The following is a 17,697-nucleotide window of genomic DNA, read 5'->3' as shown; positions in this document are numbered from 1 at the left end:
AAACATATAATAAACCACGTGGCTCTGGGGATAGAAACAAAGTGTAATTACCCCTAACGATTCTACAACGCATGCATCTTACTTGTTGGGTTCTACCACAAGGAAAAGCACTCAACGTTTTTGTGTGATCTTGTATAAAGTGTATCTTCCACCTAATGAATTAGTCAACATGAATGATAACTAAGCTGCGCATGCGTTTAGAGCAAATTAATTTTGCTCCAAAGAGAATAGTACCACAAGGAGAGCTAGGGGTTTTCTGAAACAAACATATAGCTTTGTGTCACAGAAGTAACATAGGTACAACACGTTTTACCTAGTGTTTACAAGTACCTATAACCCATTCCACCCCACCCCCTTCCTGCAAGGCTAATTAATTAATTATACACACATTAAAGTTTACACCTTATTGCCATAGTGCTTAGTGACGTCAACCCCCAAACCATCCCAATAGTGCACTCTGCACTAAAAAGAGCTTGAAGTTCAAACTGATCTTCCATGCTATGCATGCCCCGGGTCTCTTAGATTTTGTCTATTTCCTCAAGTAAGGTAACATACAAAGTTGTTGCCTCTTCAGGTGTGCGAGGAAATTGTCAACTCTTTTCCCCTCATTATGATTTCTGCCAGCCATGTAAATTTATCTGAGCAACCACTTTGCTGAGGTAGATAGCAGCATCTCTCATCTGCGAGATCCAATTTGTCCCAGACGATATCCACCATAATTATTAGTTCCTTGTACCTGACACTACCGAGAGAAAGAACAATACATCAGGCTTGCCAGATAGATGGGGATTCCAAGTTTGTTGAAGGCTGAATCTGATGGAGATTCCTCAGTCTTGCTGTCCAATGAAGTTCATCTCGCAATATAGGCATGATACAAAACTTGAAACATTCCACCTCAATACAGTCATCGTCATGATAAAGGCTGCAGCTCCTCATGTCTTTAAAAAAATCTATCCACCATCTTGTGTAGTCTTTTCCCAGTATACTCCACTAGGCTTCGATTTGTTGGTTAGAGACTGATTTTCCATAGATGAAACTGTCATCCCCAACCCAATCACCTTCACCATCTCGGCTAATAACCCTTTGTACCGCTGCGACATATCCATTCTCAGTTCTGCAATCAGCTCTTATAACCCTTAACTTGCAATTCCTCCAAGTTGCTGGACATACATGTAGTCAGCAAACGGTACTAAAAAATAACGGTATGATCATTGTTGGTGTATCCAACGTTAAGCCATAAAATTTGCCTACTAAATCCATTGATGGCTCGACTCCATGGATACAAAAACCAAATGTCTTCAATTTACCATAGCCATTTATGTGCCACAAATGATTAGGGCCCTTGGTTATGTATTGCCTCCTTTGTAGCACGTGCCTTGCTCTTAACTCAACCCTTCAGGATCAAGGATCTTCAATAACTCCCACATGGTTTCTTTGCCAACAACAAGCCAGTGGTCCTTGTCCAATCGTTGAGTCATATGCTTGTACCTGATGTTACTACCGCTTCCTCGAAGTTCTTCTTCCAAAGCTTGAACAACCTCCCTTAAATTGCTGGCGTGTCTTCTTCGTCCAAGTCCTTTGGCTTTTAAAATCCTTTTCCATGACTGAATACAAGAAACAATAAAATCTCTGTATACTCCAGCCCAAGATGAAAATAGCTTTCAGTTAGGTCATCACATCCAGCGGGGTATTCTTGCAATGTAGGAATGTAGTTTGCAAGTCGCACACCATCACAGGAAGACGTTTTCAAAGCGAATGTCAGAATTAAAAGAACAGCACATTAGCGCTGGCCATTTTGGCATCCCACTGAAGAGAAAGATATTTTGTTTTAACAACGATAATAATCCGCAGTCTTCCCCAAATCCACAGCAGTAACTAGATTGGGGTCAGCAGCCTTCGACAAAAAGTCGGAAAGAAGTTGAGAAAAAAGTAGAGAAAAAAGTTGGGAAAAAAGTTGGGAAAAAAGTTGAGAAAAAAGTCAGGAAAAAAGTTGGCAAAAAAAGGCAGGAAAAAAATGAGAACGCAGGAAAAAATTGGGGAAAAACGACAGAATGCAGGCAAAAATTTAGGGGTGATTTAAAATTGAAAGCGCAATTTAATGGCACTTAATGGGCTCCGTATAAAGGAACTTTTTGATATAGCTCTTGAATTACAAAAACCATTACTTTGTGCATCATTCAAGTGCTGTTCATGATGAATTTATAGCCGAATAAATTGCCGTAACTAAAACCGTTCCTAATTAAGCTTATTAGCGAATTTAAGCTCCAAATTCTTTTGAGGAATTCAAGTTTCGGAAAACATTGGCTGTGTTTTTGTTCCTTCATTACTCATTTACACTGTACATCTCAAGGTAATCAAGAACGCTTTCGCATCAACAAAAGATCGCACATAAGAAAATATCACTTGTAAAAAAATAAAGCCCATTCCAAATGCCACTCCATTCATGCACTGAACCTAACTGATGAGTTAAGTACGGAAGAAGAGCCACGTTTGAATCAGTTTGGTTCAGCAGGTTAGGTTTGGTGCAGCAAACAACATTAAATTTGGCAGGGTCTGTCGCACTAATATGCAATGTTGGAGCGGCAGCTGATTCATACGGCATTCTCCTCATGTGTTGAACCTATGCATAAATTACTGAAATGTATTTTTCATATAACAGGACTCATGATTGGCTCAAAATTGAGTGGCGTAACCAGTCATACATGAAGCTCACAGTCCTCGCTACAAATAAAGACAACAAAATATGCGTTTGATTTATGAGAAACAAGACTGTATAAGTGGGATGTGTCGCAAACGAAGACCGAAGGAAATTATGATGAGGTGACTTCATTACTCTGCTTTACTGTACTTATCATATAAAGGCGCAAAGGTTCACTGTGCGTGACTCGCAAATTTATTCACCACGTGCTACAAGAATTTGATTTTCCCTGGAAAATTACGTTATCACTCTCACATTCTTCAGGGAAACACTATATACTAGGCTAAATTGCTCTAATTTTTGTAATTTGCTCATATGCATTTGAAAAATAGAATATTGGTGACGACAAAATATACTAAAATCGTCACTAAAACGTATATTTCTATACTGTTGAAATTTAATTGCGTTACAAAATTTGACACGTTGTACCGACTGAGATAAAGCAACTGTCAAGTTTGCCGCACGCTCAGATGACATTTTAATTTATGCGCTACAAAAACGAAAGCAATTTAGCCTAGTGTATAGTCTTTCCTGAAGAAAAAAAAAAGGTCTGAGACCGGTGGGTCTTTGTTTTAGACCAGTGGGTCTTCGTTTTAGACCAGTGGGTCTTCGATCGTTTTAGACCAGTGGGTCTTCATTTTAGATCAGTGGGTCTTCGTTTTAGACCACAGGGTCTTTGTTTTAGACCAGTGGGTCTTCGTTTTAGACCACAGGGTCTTTGTTTTAGACCTGTGGGTCTTCGTTTTAGACCACAGGGTCTTAGGTCTTCGGTCTTCGTTTTTGGGTCTTCGTTTTTGACACATCCGTATAAGTGAGTTTCTTTAGTGCAAATTCATAATAATAATAGCTCAGCTTATGAGATTTCCCTTTAAAAAGTCGAATTAACTGGGAGAAAACTTGTCTAAATACAAACACTGAACCTTGAGTTTGATTTTGCTTCCCTAAATATTGCTATAATGGCGAAATGTTAGTCACAGCTTTTCTGTTTGAACAGAGTTCTTGAATTCAGAATGCATAAATTATTTTCTTGTCGAGAATTAGTTGTTACCACAGGCTTCCTGCATTAAGTTCGACGCAAGTATGCTGTCTGAACCAGCTGTCGCTCCAAAGTCGCTCTAAAGTCAAACTTAATCTAGCTTGGTTTGGCACATGAGTGGAGCAGCGTTTGGAACGGGCCTAAGCTAGCATTTCTGTGTTTCAGGAAGAAATATTTTTCCGTTTGCTTGTTCCTTTGCATGTTGACTTTTACTTTGGGTGCATTTTGCACATTAAATGAGCCCCTTTCAAATCAGTTGGGTAATCTTTGTTAAGTTTTTTATTTTGCAATGATCGCGGTGCTGTTGCGGCGTCGACAAAACCTGGATCGGACCGGACCGGATCACGGACCGGATCACGGATCGGATCACGGATCGGATCACGGATCGGATCACGGATCGGATCACGGACCGGATCACGCATCAGATCAAGGAAAAAAATTCAAAATTTTGTTGAGCAAATTGCAGTAGAGTGACTACTGTGAGCGGAAAGTTTTATTTAATTCAGGTGTGATATTCCTTTATTCTTTTATAATATCAAGCCAACTGGGAGCTGGTCACAGATGAATTTTTTTCAGGCTGTTGGGTTTTGATTGCGATGATCAATCATGTCTTCATATCTTTCTCCGCAGTTCAGATAAATGATATTTCGTGTATTCACTTGCATCAAACTGTCATAAAACGAGTCAGCATGGTAATAATAGGACGAACGTATGAATAGAAACACAAAAACTAAAAACACTAAAAAATTAAACACCTGATGATTTCAAACAATTTCCGTTTTTGAGACAAGTCTATACTTTTACAAGATGTGAGTTTGGAATACGATATTTCGCACTGGAATAAAACGAAACAAACCATTTGTATTTCAAGGAAATGTAGCTGTTTTACAAAAAATTCTAGGAATGACATCGATAGTGTGAACGATAACGCAACCCGAGAATAAACAACATTTTAGGAGTTACGTCACGAGTTTTAGAGTTATTTTTAGGGTCGTAAAGAGTTACCTTTAAATAGAATAAAACCTTAAAATGATCGTGTTCTAGGATAGAAAACACTTAAGAGGCAAGAACAAATCAAAACGGAATGAGGATCGTCAAGGATGGCAAAGATTAACGGGGATTGCAAATGACGAACTTGAAAAACTAGGCTAGTTTTTTCAAGATGTGCAAATCGTGACGTAGCTCCTTCAAAACAAGTCATGTCCTTAAGCTTTCGTACGTAAGTTTTCTCATTTAACTGTAACGCCAACTGTAACGCTCACATCTGACACGAAAATGTAGCCGAGAATTAGCCACTGATAACAATTTCAAAAACGAGAATGGGAGGTTCACGCAAGCTTCGAGCCAACTAACGTTCAAATATAACTACATCTGCCTGTTCATTACAATTTAAATTCGTCGTAAATTAGGCGCTTATGTGGCTTTTTAAATGACCTCTTGTCATTCTCTGTAATTAACATGTCATTGCGTCAAATTCGGGATTCTTATTTTCATTTAACATATTTTAGTTTTCCACTTTTATTTTTTATTTATCATTATCTTATAAACGGTTTGATTTTAGTTTTTCATTTTTTTTTCTTTAAAACTTTTTTTTTTCTGTGATCCGATCCGTGATCCGATCCGTGATCCGATCCGTGATCCGATCCGTGATCCGATCCGTGATCCGATCCGTGATCCGGTCCGTGATCCGGTCCGTGATCCGATCCGTGATCCGATCCAGGTTTTGTCGACGCCGGTGCTGTTGTTCAATGTTCGAGCACTGAATGCAGTGCTGCTGTTTCACAGCCACAATATATTTTGTGCTTGCACTGCTTTTCATCGACAAGTCAAAGATGGAAAAAATATTGTTCATAAACACACTCAGTTCATAAAAGGAAAGCTCTACAAAAAGTTTGTCACCTCAACACTTCGGCTGAATTACATTTATTATTTCAGAGCAAGCCCTGTGAGATGTAGTTCTTGAGTCTAAATTTTTTTCGTAATGGCAGCTGCTTGAGTGAAATTTGGTTTGAGTCATCTTACGATTATTAATCATGGAGTTTACGATTATTAATTGTAAGATTCACAATTATTAATCGTAAGAGACGCATTTTATGATTAATAATCGCAAAGTATCACCTTTTATGACTGATAAGTCAAATGTGTGCATCTTATGATTAATAAAACAGGGTTCTCCCTTGTTTTCCGTACAACAGGTAAAAGAGCATTTTAAAGCGGTAAAGCAATCAGTTGAAATGCAGCCTTGTTTATTAGGTCTGCTCTGTACATTACGTGGAATTGAAATTTGCCCCATTCTTGTCAACTTCAGTGCCGACCTTAAAAGAAACCTTTACAGATACAAGTTTTAGCCTCATTGCTGGGTAGTTTGTGTGAGTATCAAATACAATACAAAAGAGTAATGGTAGTCAGAATGTTCCTTGTGATTTTCTCATTGTTCCTATCAGCTTAAGTCACAGAAAGCAAAACTGGTTTTTTCTTAGCCGTTTTTTTTTTTTCAGACGCTTGGTCAACCTCTCAATACATGAATCATCAATAACTTGCTCTTCTTTCTATCCTGGCCCACCCTTATTGAATTGCTCACCAGAAGAGCATTTCAAAAAAGGAAAGGAACTAATAAAAACACTTTTTTTGAAAAGACCTCCATCTAATATGCATTACAGTTTACTAATTTTACACCTTTGGCTTTAGATGTCAAATGAAATCAAACAGCATTTTCATTTTTAAGTGTTTTATTCTTTGTCTTAATTCTCTTGCCCTAAAGTCACAGAAAAGTAGGCAAAAGCCACTTCCGGGGTATCCTCGTTGTGCTTACATGAAGTGTCACTACAAAATCAGCGGTCATCCCTCAAAACCAAACAAAATCGCTGCATATTCGTTTTCATTCACGTTCTGGAAGGGTTTCATTGTCAAGGATTCTCAACTGGTACAGATCCATTTATTTTACCAAATGGGTCTCCTCTCAATTGTTTATTTTATGCAGATGATCTCATATTAATATAAAGCAGTGCTGCTGGTCTTCAAAACCAACTTAATACCCTCCAAAATTATAGTGAGAAATGGTTATTAAAAGTTAATCTAAAAAAGTCGCAAACCCTAATTTTCCAAACACAGTGCACCTACCTTGGCATTACTTTTAACACTAATGGAAGCTTCTCAAATTCTAAAAAGGCTTAGTTGAGAAGGCTTAGAGAAGATCTATTTTTGCATCCAAACATTATCTTGATTTCAATAAACTTCCTATCAATATGTGTAATAAACTTAATTTGATACTCTATTTCAACCCATACTTTCATACGGATCCGAAATCTTGGGAGCATATGATAGCATAAACCTCAAAAAATGGGAAAAAGACCCTGTGGAAAGACTTCATACACAGTTTTACAAATATTACCTCGGCCTCAACAGAAGAGCTCCAAATATTGCTGCTCGAAATGAAACAGGATGGTTGTCATTAAAATTTAATATTCTTCCAAGAATTATTAAATTTTGGCTACATCTTGTCTCTCTCCCAGAAGATAGCGTTGCCAAACAATGCCTCAATATTTCTAATCAACTGGCAAATGAAGCAAAGTCCTCTTTCATGTTAACAGTCAATGAAATCATCAAAAATTATTTAGATGACCAAAACCATCCGCAAAATATTAACACACACAATTACAATGAACAAATCATCAAACATAATTTACAAAAACTAAAATGTCGCATCTCAAAATTAATGATATGGAAAGACACCAAATGGAGATAATTCAGTCTAACAGAAAGTTGAATTTCTACTCAAGTTTCAAAAGAGATGTAAGCAAATCTGAGAACCTAGAACAAGTAAAGAACCTCAAACATACACAAGCTTTGGCAAAACTCCAATCTGGTAATCATAATCTTAGAATTGAATCTGGGTGACATGTACTCCTAAATTACCTGAATTAAACTCTTAGAATTTGTCAGTACTGCTGTTCCAACTAAATCGAGAATGAAATGCATTTCTTATTTCATTGTGACCGATACAATAATATTAGACAACAAAACACAAATGACATCATCAAGAAATATCCAAAATTTGATTCCTTTAATAACACAGAGAAAACAATATTTCTATTTAAAAATGCTGACACCTTTATTTGTAAAAAACTAGGTTACTTTACATATGAAGCACTACAAATAAGAGAACTTTGTAACCCTAGAACTTAAAATGAAGAATCTTGTAACTAACGATGTTTATTTTTCTTTCTGGTTGCTGTTGTAATTTGTTTTGTTTTTGAATTTTTATTTAGCGATTCTGTATTTAGGTAACACCATCTATATGGGAATACCAATAAATTGTTGTTGTTGTTGATTCTCTCCAAACGTCGCCTGGAAATAGATTTTAAACACTTTTGACCTGAATGTGGAGCATTTTGTGACGAAGATGAAGTTTTCGATCACCACACGTGAATGTTGGTCAATTTAGCAACACCAGTTTTCTAAAGCCGATAGTTAAGTGGGAAGTTCATGGAACTGATTTCCCCCACATTGCTTGCAAATCAAATACTTGTAATGTTTAAAATTACTTTACCTGGAACGTAAACAACTCCGATACATGTGCGAAGAAATGACATCTGCCCGGCAAAAATTCGCGGCTCTTGTCTCGAAGTTCGAAACCACAGATCACGGTACTTACAAACCATAGCCTGCGCAGTTTATCTTTTAATCTGTTTATTTATTCTTTTACAAGGATAAAATACCGATTACGTTGGTGAAACAACTATATATTTTTTTCTTTTACCTGTTGAATTTTCAAGAATTCCAAGGGATTTTAGGTGGTAATGAGTGTTGCTACAGGCGGTAAATTTTAGCGGTTACCGCCTGAAAAGGAGAGCACTGATAAAAGTGAAAATTTCACACCAGAAATAAATAAACACCTGTTAGAATTGATATCTGCAAAGTTGTGCACTCATGAAAAAATCTGTATACCTTTAGAGCACCTTTAATTTAGAGGCGTCTTATGTGCAAGGGCTGTAGCATGTCTGGTTTAAACTGTAGATAACTAAACCCCTATACAAATTAAAGCTTATAGAGCTGGCTATCGCGTTAAACCAAGAATTATGAAATAAAATGAATTGTCGAATTTTTCGCGACCTCTAAATGTGAGTCTCCAAATCATCTTTTGGGTCCCTTACATGTATGAAAGCTACAAGTCAATGGGAATTTGCCCTCAAATTTGGACAGTAGCTAGTTTGACATAATAAACAACAAAACATGTCGGCAAATTATTTATTTCCAAATACTTTTTCCTGAGAGCATATTTTTTAAAATACTATCTCAAAAATGTTCTGTAACGTTTCTCTGAAATTGAATATGGTAAATCGTAATAGTGCTTTGGGTCCAGAAACTGAACAAAAATTTGCTTTGACTTGTAGCTTTCAGAAGGTGATTCGGACACTTGCATCTAGAGGTCATAAAAAATTCGACAATTCATTTTATTTCAAAATCCTTGGTATAGTTTGATAGCCAGTTAATTAAGCTTTAATTTGATATAGGGGTTTAGGTACATATGGTTTAAACCCAACATGCTACATCGCTTGGACACCTCTAAAGGTATACAGCAACCTTAAAAGCGCATTGGTTTCTAAGTAATTTATGTTCCAGGTTATATTTTCTGGCAAAAAGTAAACAGCTGATGAGCATTCAGAAATTTATTTATTAATTTAACTTTGCGTAACTTAAGAGGCGCCCTCTGTAATTTTCAACTACGGCCATTTGGACCAGAAAAAATCAAATTCCTCAAACTTTCTCAGATGAATGGTCTAGATAAGTGATTCACAAAAATATAACTTTCAATTCAATTCGATTCGTAGTTTAGCGCTGGGGCCACCATCTTGGTTTTGCCCCTCTGAGTCAGGGCTTTCAGCGGCCATTTTAGGGCACATTTTTAACAATTTGCCATACAAAGAAAACAATCTAGATCCGGGTAAAAACCCTTTATTCGAGACAAGCAAATGTTTCTTGTTACATTGAGAGGCTGTTTTGGCAATTTGATCATCAGCTGATTTTTCTACAGAATTTTAAATTTCTTCCCTTTCGGACTACTCATGAAGCGCCATAAAAAAGGCGAAGTTTAAAGGAAAATATCACCAAAAGTACATCACTTGAGATCCCAAAACTACCGTCTGCTTAAAGAGCATTATGTCTCACCTGTAAAAACATGCAATAAAATTTTGGGGCAGTTAAGAGGCCCTGCGCCTAAGAAACGACCGATGATTTTCGGCTAAAAAATAAAATCGGCCGATTTTTATCTCCCAAGTAGAGGTTACCGAATACTATTTAAAAATGAATTTCTTTTGTTCCAGTTTCGCTTTAAACCAAAAATATCGAGCCGCAAACTTTCTCCGTCTGATAGCAGAAAAATCAGGCCGAAAATAAGCCCCCGCAAAAAACTGTTCAGAAATTACTATCGCAACGTAAAATAATGAGAAAACTAAACAGTGTTGAAGAAAAAGGCCTTCTAATGCAATATCATTCGATAAACATCAGAAAACTGCTGAAGCGATTGAAAAATAAAGTTTTGAATATTGCATACTAAATTAGATGCAGCGTTGGAGCTGATTTTAAAATAATTATTTCTCAAAAGTTCAACGCTTTTGAAAGCAATCACAGTGATGAATCAGACATTGGAGGGATACATATCACGTTTCTGGAAAAACATTCTTCGGCCAAAGTATATTGACCTTATACAAAGCGTTCAAATTTACCGTGTTTACCGTTATCCTGCTACTTCGGCGAAACACTTCTCTTTTGCCAATACGGCCGTGGACGGCGTGGTAAACGCCACTTTAAACCTTGCTAGGCATTCAAAGATCATCCTGAGTAGAAGGACGTAGAATTAAAAGAGAAAGGAAGATAAAAAATACGCAGAAAAAGAAAATAACTCGAAATTACCATCTGCTAACGAAAGTTGAATCTGGAAAATGTCGTCGCGTGACAGCGGCCATTGACGTCATTTGTCACGTCAAGTCGCAAGAGCGTGGGAAAACGAGTCTGCAATGTCCTTCGGTCGGTCAGCGGCTAGGGATCCAGTCGTGACCCCGTAACTCAGATCACGCTGCGACCAAAACGGTGTGGCGGTTGGGGAAGTTTTTCTTTTTGAGTGACCATCATTTGTGAAAAATAACATAACATTGTTCCACTAAACGTTTTCTAACCGGGAAAAAGTGTTTTCCTATTTGTGCATTCGTTTGGATTCCGCCGCTATTTATACAAATCGCGTCAATGGCCGCTGTCACGCGACGACATTTTCCAGATTCAACTTTCGTTAGCAGATGGTAATTTTGAGTTATTCTCTTTTTCTGCGTATTTTTTTATCTTCCTTTCTCGTTTAATTCTACGTCCTTCTACTTAGGATGGTCTTTGAATGCCTAGCAAGGTTTAAAGTGGCGTTTAACACGCTATCCACGGCCGTATTGGCAAAAGAGAAGTGTTTCGCCGAAGTAGCATGATAACGGTAAACACGGTAACTTTGAACGCTTTGTACAAGGTCAATATACTTTGGCCGAAGAATGTTTTTCCAGAAACGTGATATATATCCCTCCAATGTCTGATTCATCACTGTGATTGCTTTCAAAAGCGTTGAACTTTTGAGAAATAATTATTTTAAAATCAGCTCCAACGCTGCATCTAATTTAGTATGCAATATTCAAAACTTTATTTTTCAATCGCTTCGGCAGTTTTTTGATGTTTATTGAATGATATTGCATTAAAAGGCCTTTTTCTTCAACACTGTGTAGTTTTCTCATTATTTTGCGTTGCGATAGTAGTCTCTGAACAGTTCTTTGCGGGGGCTTATTTTCGGCCTGATTTTTCTGCTATCAGACGGAGAAAGTTTGCGGCTCGATATTTTTGGTTTAAAGCGAAACTGAAACAAAAGAAATTCATTTTTAAATAGTATTCGGTAACCTCCACTTGGGAGATAAAAATCGGCCGATTTTATTTTTTAGCCGGAAATCATCGGTCGTTTCTTAGGCGCAGCGCCTCTTAAAACTGTAAAATGTAAGAAGAAGAAGTTTAAGCTGTGCTTTTGTCAACAAAGACCGCCGTCCTAATTAGCATAACAACGTGAAAATAATGATGCACAGAGAAGAAAATGATATATTCCACTTACTTCGCGACATGTCGACAACTGGATATTCCACGATGCCTCATGTTATATTTCCAGTATGTTTCAGCCACATTTTCGGTGATTAGTGTACGAAATCACTCTCAGACATCGCCACGGTTAAGCAGATTTCAACTCTCCGAAGCCCGCTTCATGACATCTATCAATATTATTTGTCTTTCTCCTCATAAGCCGCCGTTTACAAGAAGTTTAACAATTTGCTGAGATCCTAACTGACCCAGAACTCTGTTAGCAGCCTTTAAACTCCTCCTCTTAATTGAGGATTCTCATCAAGAACTCGTTTAAGCTCAGTTCTGTTTTGATCTGTTGTGACCCCGCTATTATTCCACAGATTGCGTTACATTTGACAAATGCACATTCCAACGGGTAGGGGTAGGGTGGGTAGGAAGTGAAAATGCAACCGACATTAAAGCCATTTTACGCATTTCTGTGGCTAACCTATTGTAGTAACTGACTTTCCCAGAATGATTTGAACATGAGCTTCTGCTTGCAGGTATTTTCTAGTTTATTTTTGCAGGGTAGGTGGGGGAGGGGGGTCGTGTATTAAAAAAAAAAAAGAAAAAAAGAAAACGATAGACAGTATTGGGTCAAAAGATTATGATCTGTGTATCTTGATCAGCTTTATCAGTTCATCAGTGAGGCCCTATTAGGGGTTTTCAGGATACTGGATATTTGGGTAAAAAGTTAATAGGATGCAAGAAATTTAGGGGAAATATTAATGGAGTAGAGCATGTTTAGATCAGATAAAACAGGACATTAATTTAGTAGGAAATCGTTGAGCTGGATTTAACAGGATACAAGATATTTAGGACATAAATTAATAGGATAAGGGATACACCAACACCCCCCGTCCCTCCCACTATGGGGCCTCAACAATGGTCTGCTATGTAGGATAAAATAAAAGTAAGTCAACTGCTATAAGCATTTATTCTGGACTCTTAGTACTTATATCACGGTGGAATATGAAAGTTTTGTATCAGATTTTAGGGGTTTTAAGGTTAGGTAACACAACTCCCTGTTAGTAATTTCGAAGCCCACACTTGTTACTCTGAATAGATAGATAAAGACTGGGCTGGAGAAATAAACAGAGAATGAAATGTGTCCCGAATTCTGTACCGTTTAACAAGAATTTCTTACATGGCAACCTTTGTGTCTGCAAAGAGATCGAGGCACAACATTCCACACAACATTTATTTCATATAAATTTCACATCATTCCACACTATATTTGTAAACAACTATCCTAATCTCATTGACAGCCATTAGTTTTTGCTGAAAATTTTCATTTATTACAAATAGAATACGGATAGAACTCCAATAAAAGCCTCTTCCTTGTGTCTTTCGCTGCCCGAAATGCCATCAAATGCTGCGAAAGGCAACAGACTGACAAGCAGTGTGCAAGAAAAGTTTTTCTCGGGTCAGGAAACGGCCATAAAAGTCGAAGCAATTACTGTAGCACAAAAGATGAGGCGCTCAAAAGATGAGGCCAGAATTAGGCGGTTCACCTGTGATGAGTTCCTGACTCCTTGCCACGTTTAATCCTTCCACTCGCGAATGGCTTCAAAACTCAGAAACGGACAGGAGAAGGTCCTCCAACAAGACACAACAACCGCTGAGAATCAAGCTGCAGATATTTTTGACAAGTGTCATTTAACTCATCCAATTGCCTATGACTCATTCAACTTGTGTGCCTTAAACGCATCTATAATGTCTTTAAAAAGTCATTAATTTTTCCGAGCTAATTAGCTAATGCTGAAGGTTGCATTTTTCTGAAAAAAAGGTAAAGATATTTCTTCACAGATTCTCCTAAGGTTAGCCTTTACATGCAGAAAACTAAACATATTAAAAAACATCTTTAAACTACGTGGTAAGTGGTAACATAAAAACCACTTTTGATATGTATTTAATGACAGAATCGTCGCAACAGCACTCCTCTGGCTTAGCCAAAATACAGTCTACATAACTTTTCCTCACAGCCAAAAACTAATGCATTGTCGAATAGGCTTGCCACTTCCAATTCATACCATAAAATGTAGCTGTAATCACCCCTTTTTAAAAAGTTAAATGAGTTGTTTCATCCTTTTGAAAACTTTGTTGGTGTCTGTTACATTTTTTCCTGTTACTTTGCAAGTAAGTTAAACATTGACATCTCTTGCAGTTGTTTTGCGTGCGTATTATGCCATCTACAGTTGAATTTCAGTACGATTTTTTCTACGGATACGATAAAAGCTAGTTTTTCAGCTGGAAGCCGTTCACAGTTAGTGCTTAGCGATATGCTGCTTTTCTGGTAATCCTGGTTTTAGTACAGGCTCATAATTTTAGTGCGAAATTTGTTTCGGCCACAATAGGATTTTTTTTTAAGTCGCACGCTTGGTCGGGTAGTTAATTACGTCACTAGTTCCAACCCAAGCGCGCCTGGCCTTTAAACCACGCCTAAAATGGAAGGCACCGTCCTTAACTGCCCTTCAGTAATTTTCTGAGCATTTTCTTTTCTGATGCAAAAGTGGAACGGCTAAGAAAATGTAAGAAGTTTCAATAAAATGTCACTTATCATTACTTCCTGCGCACTATTCGTCAGTCTGTTGTCTTTTGCAAAATTTGATGGCACTTCCGGCAGCGAAAGAGACAACTGTCCCGCTTTATCTGATCTAAACATGTTCTACCCCATTAATTTTGCCCCTAAATTTCTTGCATCCTGTTAATTTTTTACTCAAATATCCAGTATCCTGAAAACCCCTAATAGGGCCTCACTGATGAACTGATAAAGCTGATCAAGATACACAGATCATAATCTTTTAACTTGATACTGTCTATCGTTTTCTTTTTTTCCCTTTTTTTTTTTTTTAATACACGACCCCCCCCCCCCGCCCTACCCTGCAAAAATAAACTAGAAAATACCTGCAAGCAGAAGCTCATGTTCAAATCATTCTGGGAAAGCCAGTAACTAGTTTAGCCACAGAAATGCGTAAAATGGCTTTAATGTCGGTTACATTTTCACTTCCTACCCACCCTACCCCTACCCGTTGGAATGTGCATTTGTCAAATGTAACGCAATCTGTGGAATAATGGCGGGTGCACAACAGATCAAAACAGAACTGACCTTAAACGAGTTCTTGATGAGAATCCTCCATTAAGAGGAGGATTTTAAAGGCTGCTAACAGAGTTCTGGGTCAGTTAGGATCTCAGCAAATTGTTAAACTTCTTGTAAACGGCGGCCTATGAGGTGAAAGACAAATAATATTGATAGATATTATGAAGCAAGCTTCGGAGATTTGAAATCTGCTTAACCGTGGTGATGTCTGAGAGTGATTTCGTACACTAATCACCAAAAATGTGGCTGAAACATACTGGAAATATAACATGAGGCATCACGGAATATCCAGTTGTTGACATGTCGCAAGGTAAGTGGAATATATCATTATTTTCTCTGTGCATCGTTATTTTCATGTTATTATGCTAATTAGGACGGCGGTCTTTGTTGACAAAAGCACAGCTTAAACTTCTTCTTCTGACATTTTACAGTTTTAACTGCCCCAAACTTTTATTGCATGTTTTTACAGGCGAGACATTGCTCTTTAAGCAGAGGGTAGTTTTGGGATCTCAAGTGATGTACTTTTGGCGATATTTTCCTTTAAACTTTGCCTTTTTTATGGCGCTTCATGAGTAGTCCGAAAGGGAAGAAATTTAAAATTCTGTAGAAAAATCAGCTGATGATCAAATTGCCAAAACAGCCTCTCAATGTAACAAAAAACATTTGCTTGTCTTGAAGAAAGGGTTTTTACCCGGATTTAGATCGTTTTCTTTGTATGGCAAATTGTTAAAAATGTGCCCTAAAATGGCCGCTGAAAGCCCTGACTCAGAGGGGCAAAACCAAGATGGTGGCCCCAGCGCTAAAATACAAATCGAATTGAACTGAAAGTTATATTTTTGTGAATCACTTATCTAGACCATTCATCTGAGAAAGTTTGAGGAATTTGATTTTTTCTGGTCCAAATGGCCATAGTTGAAAATTACAGAGGGCGCCTCTTAAATACTAACTTATATAGAAACTAACGGCGCTTGTAATAAGAAAATACATTTACCCTTTTGGTTGATGGAATCCTCAGAGAGTCCTCTTCTACCTGAAAGCCACATGTTTCTCCCACTTCGTGCACAAAATCCAGGTATCCTCTATACTGGGTCACCTTACTGTTTTTTCTGATAAACTTAAAATTAAAAATAGGACAATTGAAAATAACTATGGTCCTGCATAGTGCATTGTACATCAATGACACAAAGGATGTAGTCACTAGGGTCCCTTCCTTGTTTACTCCCAATTTCTATTGACTCTTTTTGTCAGCTTGGGCTTTGCCCCTTGCTAAATTTGGACTGACGGAAACCTTGATTGCTTTGTGTTAGCGCACTATCACATCTGGCCAGCTGAATCAAAAGAACCTTAACCTATATGTTTGAGCATTATATATATCCTTCAGAAATCCATAGCGATGTACAGAAATATTAAGAGGGGCCCTCTATAAATTTCAACTATGGCCATTTGGACCAGAAAAAATCAGATTCCTGAAACTTTCTCGGTTGAATGGCCTAGATAAGTGATTCACAAAAATATAACTTACAGTTCAATTCGATTCGTATTTTAGCGCTGGGGCCACCATCTTGGTTTTGCCCCTCTGAGAGGGCTTTCAGCGGCCATTTTAGGGTACATTTTTGACAATTTGCCATACAAAGAAAACGATATAAATCCGGGTAAAAACCCTTTATTTGAGACAAGCAAATGTTTCTTGTTACATTGAGAGGCTGTTTTGGCAATTTGATCATCACCTGATTTTGTTTACAGAATTTTAAATTTCTTCCCTTTCGGACTACTCATGAAGCGCCATAAAAAAGGCAAAGTTTAAAGGAAAATATCGCCAAAAGTACATCACTTGAGATCTCAAAACTACCCTCCACTTAAAGAGTAATGTCTCACCTGTAAAAACATGCAATAAAATTTTGGGGCAGTTAAAACTGTAAAATGTCAGAAGAAGAAGTTTAAGCTGTGCTTTTGTCAACAAAGACCGCCGTCCTAATTAGCATAATAACATGAAAATAACGATGCACAGAGAAAATAATGATATATTCCACTTACCTTGCGACATGTCTACAACTGGATGTTCCACGATGCCTCATGTTATATTTCCAGCATGCTTCAGCCACATTTTTGGTGATTAGTGTATGAAATCACTCTCAGACATCGCCACAGTTAAGCAGATTTCAACTCTCCGAAGCCCGCTTCATGACATCTATCAATATTATTTATCTTTCATCTCGTAAGCCGCCGTTTACAAGAAATTTAACAATTTGCTGAGATCCTAACTGATCCAGAACTCTGTTAGCAGCCTTTAAAATCCTCCTCTTAATCGAGGATTCTCATCAAGAACTCGTTTAAGGTCAGTTCTGTTTTGATCTGTTGTGCACCCGCCATTATTCCACAGATTGCGTTACATTTGACAAATGCACATTCCAACGGGTAGGGGTAGGGTGGGTAGGAAGTGAAAATGCAACCGACATTAAAGCCATTTTACGCATTTCTGTGGCTAAACTAGTAACTGGCTTTCCCAGAATGATTTGAACATGAGCTTCTGCTTGCAGGCATTTTCTAGGTTATTAATTTTTTGCAGGTTAGGTGGGAGGGAGGGGGGGGGGGGTCGTGTATTTAAAAAAAAAAAAAAGAAAGAAAGAAAGAAAAAAAGAAAACGATAGACAGTATCAGGTCAAAAGATTATGATCTGTGTATCTTGATCAGCTTTATCAGTTCATCAGTGAGGCCCTATTAGGGGTT

The 17,697-nt window shown here is 37.6% G+C and overlaps 1 protein-coding gene across 7 annotated transcripts in view; it reads right to left on the bottom strand.

Annotated features, from left to right (window-relative positions):
* LOC110041625 (putative tRNA (uracil-O(2)-)-methyltransferase) overlaps positions 1-17,697 on the bottom strand; it is a 166,184-nt gene that overhangs the window by 47,359 nt on the left and 101,128 nt on the right. For 6 of the 7 annotated variants that reach the window (XM_089289651.1, XM_089289648.1, XM_089289649.1 and 3 more), the window contains one exon: positions 15,962-16,084. The exons of the other annotated variant lie outside the window; for it this stretch is intronic. In XM_089289651.1, coding sequence (XP_089145777.1) covers positions 15,962-16,084 — 123 coding nt within the window. The remainder of the gene's footprint in view (positions 1-15,961; positions 16,085-17,697) is intronic. 7 annotated transcript variants of the gene reach the window in all.

The sequence above is a fragment of the Orbicella faveolata genome, unplaced genomic scaffold (genome assembly GCF_042242905.1).
Source record: "Orbicella faveolata isolate gen_17 unplaced genomic scaffold, um_ofav_v1 contig_2, whole genome shotgun sequence".
In the NCBI taxonomy this organism is placed as follows: domain Eukaryota; kingdom Metazoa; phylum Cnidaria; class Anthozoa; order Scleractinia; family Merulinidae; genus Orbicella; species Orbicella faveolata.
The sequence above is the reverse complement of the archived record's forward strand: the minus strand, read 5'-3'. Positions and strand labels throughout refer to the sequence as shown.